Source organism: Pyrgilauda ruficollis, unplaced genomic scaffold (genome assembly GCF_017590135.1).
Source record: "Pyrgilauda ruficollis isolate IOZ18807 unplaced genomic scaffold, ASM1759013v1 scaffold205, whole genome shotgun sequence".
NCBI lineage: Eukaryota > Metazoa > Chordata > Aves > Passeriformes > Passeridae > Pyrgilauda > Pyrgilauda ruficollis.
This window is the reverse complement of record NW_024519763.1, coordinates 736,325-744,016: the sequence shown is the minus strand read 5'-3', so window position 1 is coordinate 744,016 and position 7,692 is coordinate 736,325. Positions and strand designations below refer to the sequence as shown.

General features: G+C 57.2%; 1 protein-coding gene across 1 annotated transcript; it reads left to right on the top strand.

Moving 5' to 3' along the window:
• The first annotated feature begins 681 nt into the window (after positions 1 to 681).
• RPRM (reprimo, TP53 dependent G2 arrest mediator homolog) lies at positions 682 to 1,519 on the top strand. The gene has a single exon (XM_041467305.1). The coding sequence runs from the start codon at positions 873 to 875 to the stop codon at positions 1,284 to 1,286; it is 414 nt and encodes a 137-aa protein (XP_041323239.1). The 5' UTR covers positions 682 to 872; the 3' UTR covers positions 1,287 to 1,519.
• The last annotated feature ends 6,173 nt before the right edge of the window (positions 1,520 to 7,692 follow it).

Sequence of the window (7,692 nt, the reverse complement as noted above, 5' to 3'; positions counted from 1 at the left end):
AAACCCCTCTCCTCCCTTCTCCCTCTCCCTCCCCATCCAAACCCTTTCCCCTTCCTCCATCCTCAAACCTTCTTCCCTCCCTTCTCCTCTTCCCTCCCCATCCAAACGCTCCTTTCCTCCCTCTCTCCCTCCCTCCAACCCCCCTCCCCTCCCTTCTTCACCTCCTTCCCTATCCCCACCCTTCCTATCTCCACCTCATCCCCTCTCCCCTCCCTTCTGCCCCTCCCTCCCTATCCCCACCCTCTCTATCTCCATCCCAATCCCCCTCTCCTCCCTCCCAGCCCCTCCCGGTCCCTCCCCGGCTTCCCCGCGGGGCGGAGCGGAGCGCAGCGGGCGGTGCCGGCCGGGCAGCGCGGAGCGGCCAGGCTGGGCTCGCCTGGGCTCGGCACGGCTCCGCCCGGCCCGCCTGGGCTCGCCTGGGCTCGGCACGGCTCCGCCCGGCCCGGCTCGGGCCGCCTGCATGCGGCGGCGGCGGCGGCGGAGCTGCCGGGAGGGATGAACGGCTCCTCGGCCCAACCCCCCTCCCCTCCTTCTTCACCTCCTTCCCTATCCCCACCCTTCCTATCTCCACCTCATCCCCTCTCCCCTCCCTTCTGCCCCTCCCTCCCTATCCCCACCCTCTCTATCTCCATCCCAATCCCCCTCTCCTCCCTCCCAGCCCCTCCCGGTCCCTCCCCGGCTTCCCCGCGGGGCGGAGCGGAGCGCAGCGGGCGGTGCCGGCCGGGCAGCGCGGAGCGGCCAGGCTGGGCTCGCCTGGGCTCGGCACGGCTCCGCCCGGCCCGCCTGGGCTCGCCTGGGCTCGGCACGGCTCCGCCCGGCCCGGCTCGGGCCGCCTGCATGCGGCGGCGGCGGCGGCGGAGCTGCCGGGAGGGATGAACGGCTCCTCGGCGGGGCTCCCGGCGGGGATGAACGGCTCGCTGGGGCTCCCGGCGGGGATGAACGGCTCGCTGGGAATGCCGGCACTGCCGAACGGCTCCTCGGCGGCGGCGGCGGGGCTGCTGGCGGGGGCCGGGGGCGCGGCGCTGGAGCTGGAGCGGGCGCTGCGCTGCTGCACCGCCGCCTCCGTGGTGACCGACGGCAGCGGCGCGGCGGCGGACGAGCGCAGCCTGTACATCATGCGCGTGGTGCAGATCGCCGTCATGTGCGTGCTGGCCCTCACCGTGGTGTTCGGCATCTTCTTCCTCGGCTGCAACCTGCTCATCAAGTCCGAGGGCATGATCAACTTTCTGGTCAAGGAGCGCCGCCCGTCCAAGGAGGTGGAGGCGGTGGTGGTGGGGCCGTACTGACCGCAGCGCCGAGCTGACCGCAGCCTGACTGCCCGCACTGACCGCCCGCAGCTCCCCGGGACGCGCGGGGTCGGCTCGGAGCTTTTCCTCCTGAAAAACATCCGGCGGATGGATCCCGGGATGCCGGAGGTCGGGAGATGCTCGGGGTGGCCGGAGCCGCCCATCCCGGCCCGTCCCGGCCCGTCCCGGTCCGGTCCCGCCGCCCGCGGCTGCCGAAGTAAAGCGTGCTCTGATGGCAACAGGTCTGGGCTCCTTATTCCGTCCGCCTCCATCCCTTCCCCTTCCCTTTCCCCTTCCCATTCCCTTCCCTCCCGCCCGCGAGTCCCGGGATGCGGCGGAGGGGAGCGGGCGGCGGCCGGGATGAAGCTTTCCCTGTCCCCCGCGGCCCGTCGGGGCGGGATTTCCCGTCCAGCCGGGCTCAATCTTCCCTTTTCCAGCGCTTTTCCAGCGCTTTTCCAGCGCTTTTCCGTCCCCCGCGGCTGACCGAGCGCGGGACCCGCATCCCTGCGCGCCGGGAGATGCGGGAATTGCGTTCCTGCCCCTGGATCGCGGCTGTGGCCAGGGAAAGCGGCCAGCCCAGCCCGCCGGGATCCCGCTGCCCGGGAATACAGCGGGAATTCTGGCTCCGGGAAAGCACAAACCCCAGGTTTTATTATCCCAGCTACAAGCCGGACCAACAGGTGCCTTGGCGCGGGCACGTTCCCGGGAGGGAGAAGCCGCTGCTCCCACGGGATTTGGATTTCTCCGTCCATTCCCTCCGTAGGGATCTTCCCGTGCGAGCTCCCCGGGCTGTTTCTCCCGTTCCCGGGGGTTCCGCTGGCTCCTGGATAAATCCGTGCATCCACACCGGCCCCGGGAGGAGCGGGAGCGCCACAGGCGCTTCCCGGAATCCCGGCAGCGGGATGGGGAGGCAGAGGCTCCAACAACCTGCGGGAAAATCGCTCTCCTGACACCCAAATTCCCGCCGGGAAATATTGATTGTCCATGTTTTTAGTGCTGGAAGCTTTTGGAGCTTCGTGGTTTATCCCGGGGGTGGAGATGGCCGAGCTCCCGAAATTTAATGGACACCCCTAGGAGAGGTTATCAGGAGTTTAAACTGGGATGGAGAAGGTGAAATCCATTTACAGCTGGGCTGGAAGGGGTGGAAAAAACTGGAGCTGCCAGAGGCACTTGTGGGAGAGGCAGAGGCAGAGCAGAGCATCCCCATGGAATCAATTCCCTGCGCCCGGCAGGAATCTCGGCAGCGATCCCTCATTTCCAGCCGCATTCAGGGAAGGACAAAGAACAGATCTGCCTGTTCTCCCGGGAACAAACACACCCTGGATCGGGAATCACAGAACAGAAATGTTCCCGAGGCATCCCGCCTGAACCGGCTGGAGAAATGCTTCCAAAATTCCCCTTTTCCACCATTCAGTGCCAGAGGAACGCTAGGAAATGAGGAATTTTAGGAAAACACGGTAAGAGGGAGAAATAATAGAGAGGTCTCAGTCATTGCAAAGCATTTGCAGCTGTCGAACTGGAATACTTTGCGGTGGTGTTGTGGAGAACATGAGCGTTCCTGAATCCTGGAATGCCAGGGCACTTTTAGGGAGTTAATTCATCAGGAATCCTTTATTAATTACAGGGAATGCTTAGAGCGGAACATTTTAATTAATCTTAATTCCCAACACTGGTATTCCAAGCCAAACTCCTGGCTGGGACCTAAAATTGTGGGATTTTCAGCCTCAATCCAGGATCCCTCCTTGTCTGGTGCCCCCACTAATCCAGTGTTTGTGGCTCTAATCCCTAAAAATATCCCTCGTTTTAGGCAGGGAAATGTTGGGGAAAGGGTTTTTCCTGCTGGGTGATGCAGAGATGTTGGGACACATCCAGTGCATCCATGGGATTTGGGAACTGGCCCGGAGAACAGATAGGATATTTATAACCTGTGCATGGGCTGCATGAGGGAGGGGGAGGAGGAACCTCTCAGACTCTGGGATCACCTCAATCCCACATTTTTGGGGTGATGGAGGAGCAGCAACCTCATGGGGAACAGAGATTTTCCAGCTGCTCCCACCATTTTTAGGAAAACACCTGGAAAGCTGCAGGAAGAACCTGTGGGATCGACAAGTTTAGGATGTTTTAGGGCTTTTTTGGGGTGAACAACACCCCAAAATTCCCTGCAGCCCCAAGCAGAGCAGGCCCCTGATGGGATACTTGGAATTCTCCTGGAGTACAGCAATGCAAGGCTTCAGGGTGACTTTGCTGGAGTCAGGGTTGGAATGCTCTCACCTCAGGCTCCCTGAATTCCTAATTCCTGTCTCCACAGTCATGACATCATTCCTATGGACTAAATCCCAGTGCCAGCAGCTCCAGGGCACAGCCCGAGGCCACACACCCCTCAGTGCTCAGCTCCCAGCTGGAAAATCTCAGGAAAAACCCTCTGCTGGGAATAAACCCCCCCCAAATCCCCCCTGGACCCCAGGACCCGCTGCCTCTGCTCCCCCAGGGATGCAGGCTGGGGAGAGCAGGGATGGATTTCCCCTTCCAGCTCCAAGGTGCTGCGGATCCTTCCCGAGACACCCCCGGAGGCGCCCCGGGTGCTCCAGAGCGATATCTCAGCCGGGAGAAATTCATGAAAATCGCTCCTGGATCTTCCAGCACCTCTGGATAACCCCGCAGCGCCCCGGGCAATGGCTCTGGGTTATCCATTGCCTGCCTCCCACCTCTTTTCGGGAATTCTCATCCTGCCCCGGCTGAGGGAGGAGGGGAAGGAGCGCTCAGCCACACCGGGAGTAGGGGGGTTAATTCCATCCCCATGTTCAGGCCAAATTTCCAACGATTTTTAAAGCAGCTCGGCTCCAATGAGGAAAATCTGCACCCGAAGTTCATTTGGAGCTAAAAAGTGAAAGCTTTGTAGGGATAGAGCATCTCCAGCTTCCTGGTTTACCTTAGTATTTATTATTCCAAGTGGAATCTGTTCCTGGATCCTGGATCCTGTTCCCAGATCCTTGCTGGGGCTGGCAACTCCTAATGAAAAGATGTTCTCCAAAAATCCCAATATTCAGCTGGGAATCCCTCTAAATATCACAATATTCACCTGCAAAATATTCACCACTATAAAATTCCTGGTATTTAGCTGGGATCCCCCTCTAAAATTCCTGGTATTCAGTTGGGATCCCCCTCTAAAAATCCCAATATTCAGATGGGAATCCGTTGTAAAAATCCCAATATTCAGCTGGGAACCCATTCTAAAAATCCCAATATTCAGCTGAGCCCCCTCATTACCAGGAGCCCATTAATGATCATTAACGAGCGCTCATTAGGCGGCTGCTCCTCCTCCCAGGCCTGTTTGTGTCCATGAGTGGATGGATCCCATTGATCCCAGCAGGAATAACGCTCCAGCCTGGGGAGCCCCAGGGGACAGCGACCCTTCAATCCCTCTGGAACAGAACCAGCAGCGCCAGCTCCACAAATAAGGTCTGGAGCTGCTGTTCCAAAACCAGATTTTTGGAGCTGCTGCTGGCAGCTGAATTTCTTCAGGCAGTTCGCAGCCCATGAGCCTGGAATTGAAATTCCCAAACTCTGGAGTCAAAGGGCTGGTGCACAAATTATTTTGAAGTGCTCAGGGAATGTTGGAATTAAGGGCTGCTTTCTCCCATCCCAAAATTCTGTGAATCCTCCAAGGTGAAATTCTAACAACAGCATCTTGTCCCTTCGCTGAACTCCAGACCAAGGAATATTGGTGGATATAGAAGAAGGGGATGGAATCAGGATGAAATAAATGGAGTGGGGATGGAGGAGATGGGATGGAGGAGATGGAACAGGAATGGAAGAGGTGGAAATAAAGGAAATGGAGCCAGGATGAAGGAGATGGAATCAGGATGAAATAAATGGAGTCAGGATGAAGGAGATGGAGTGGGGACTTCTCCCTGTCTCCAGCAACAGCCAAGGAGCTGAAGTGAGGAACTTCAGGATTCACCCATGGATACTGGGCTCAAGAGGAATGTAGGGATCATTTCACAGTGGGAAAATGCAAGTGTGGATTAAAACCTGACACAGGAATTCTCAGGTTTGTTTGGGGCTGTATTTGTGAATGTGCCATGGAATTAATGATGGATTTGCAGTCCTGGATAACGGAAGCTCCAAATCCCATCGGGATATCACCAATGAACTGGGAAGGGAGAGGAACAGCAACAGAAATCCCCAGGAATCTGGAAAAATTATGAAGAAATAAATCCACTAAATAAAAATGTGTGGTCTTGGAGAGAGAAATGGAACAGAGTGTGGAATGTGGGATCCCAGCAGCAAATGCTCCCTAATTCCATGTGTCAAACCCCTTAGGAATATCAGCAGAGAGGGAACCATGAATCATCTTCATTCTCTCTGCACATTCCATGCACTTCCCACCCCTTTTCACCCTTTCCCAATTGTAATTCCCAAACTCTGGAGTCAAAGGGTTGTTGCAGGAATTATTTTGAAGTGTTCAGGCACCTGTTGGAATTAAGGGTTGGTTTTTCTCATCCCAAAATTCCGTGAGTCCTCCAAGGTGAAGTTTTAACAACAGCATCTTCTCCCAGGCCCATTTTGACACATTAATTACAATTGGAACACAGCAAATTCTCGGGATAGCCTTGAAGTGGGAAATGAATTCCCTTGGGAAAAAAGAGGATGTTACTGGAAAAAGGAGGCCAGCAGGAATTAGCTAAAGAGCCCTGACTTGGTCATCCTTGGACACAACAGGAAAATCCCAACATTAATTCAAGTGAGGGTTTTGGGAAAAATGATGAACTTTGCTGCAAAAAGAGCCCAAAGCTTCCAGGGAGCTCCAGTGCCATGGAGGAGCTGGGACATTAATTGGATTAAAGGCTTGGGGAGACCTGGGACAGCAGCTCCGGGCTGTGGGACATGGAAAAGGTCTGGGAATTGATGGGAATTCATGGGGGATTTGATAGAAAATCATGGAATTGTTTAGGTTGGGAAAGACCTGAGCGAGCAATGAACCATCACCCTTAACCCTGTCCCCAAGTGCCACATCCACAGGGATGGGAACACTCCCAGGGACGGGGATTCCACCATGGGGCACCTCTGCCAGGGCTGGAAAACCCTTTCCATGATGGAATTTTCCCAAATATCCAAGCTGAAACTCCCCTGAGGCCGTTCCCTCTGCTCCTGTCCCTGTTCCCTGGAGCAGAGCCCGACCCCCCCGGCTGTGCCCTCCTGGCAGGGAATTCCAGAGAGGGAAAAGATCCCTGGGGATCCTCCTGTGCTCCAGGCTGAGCCCCTTCCCAGCTCCCTCAGGGATTCTCCAGCCCCTTCCCAGCTCCCTCAGGGATTCTCCAGCCCCTTCCCGGCTCCCTCAGGGATTCTCCAGCCCCTTCCCAGCTCCCTCAGGGATTCTCCAGCCCCTTCCCAGCTCCCTCAGGGATTCTCCAGCCCCTTCCCAGCTCCCTCAGGGATTCTCCAGCCCCTTTCCCTTCCCTGGCCCTGCTCCAGCCCCTCAGGGTCCCTCCTGTTGGATCCTGGAGCTGTCCCCAGCCCTGGATGTGCCCTGGGCTGTGTCACCCCCAGCTGGCACTGCCCTGGTGCCAGTGGCTCTTTCCCATCTGGACACTCAGGTTTTTTGGGAGATGGGAATGACTGCACCTCCTGAGCCAGCGCCACCACAGTCTGGGATAAATCAGAGCCCTGCACTCAGCCCGGGGATTTTCCTGCATCCTGCAAGGGTGGGATGAGGGAGGAAAGCACAATTCCATCATTCCTTCCAGCCCTCGCTGCTGGTGGGCGTTACCTGTGCCAGGGGAGCTCATCCATCACAGCAGGGCTGAAAAGGGGCTGGGAAATCCCTTCCCATCCCAGAGTGCTGCCAAGCATGGACATCCTGTGGTTTCCCAGCTCCACATCCACGAGCACTCAGAGCCCTGGCTGGTTTTAATGGCCATTAATGGCCCCGTGCTGCTGCCACCTCGTTATTCCAATTATCCTGTAGCCCAGCAGCACATTCCAGGTACCCAGAGCTCATTCCTTGGCTCCAGCCTTGCTGCCCATGGAGAGAGGAGGGAATGGCTCCTCCTGAGCCAAGATTCATTCCCAAATTGCCTGGAAAAAGCGGATTTAGCCCGGCTTTAGCTCAGCAAGCGAGAGGTGCCACTGATCCCACCCAGAGCTCCGAGATGATGATAATTTGTCCCGGTCCTAAGGCACCCAGCAGGATCCACATCCCGGATTTTGGGCAGGAGTGGGTTGCCAGGGGCAATCAGCTGGGGTGGAACTCCCAGTATTGTCCCAAATTCCAGCCAGGACCAGGTTCCTTCATTCATTCTGCAAGTTTTCCTGTCAAAACACCAAATCCTGGCGATCCACACACGCCTGGAATGTGCAGCTCCTGGAAGAGCCCAAGGCTGGCTTTGCTTCCAAGGCAGAGCTC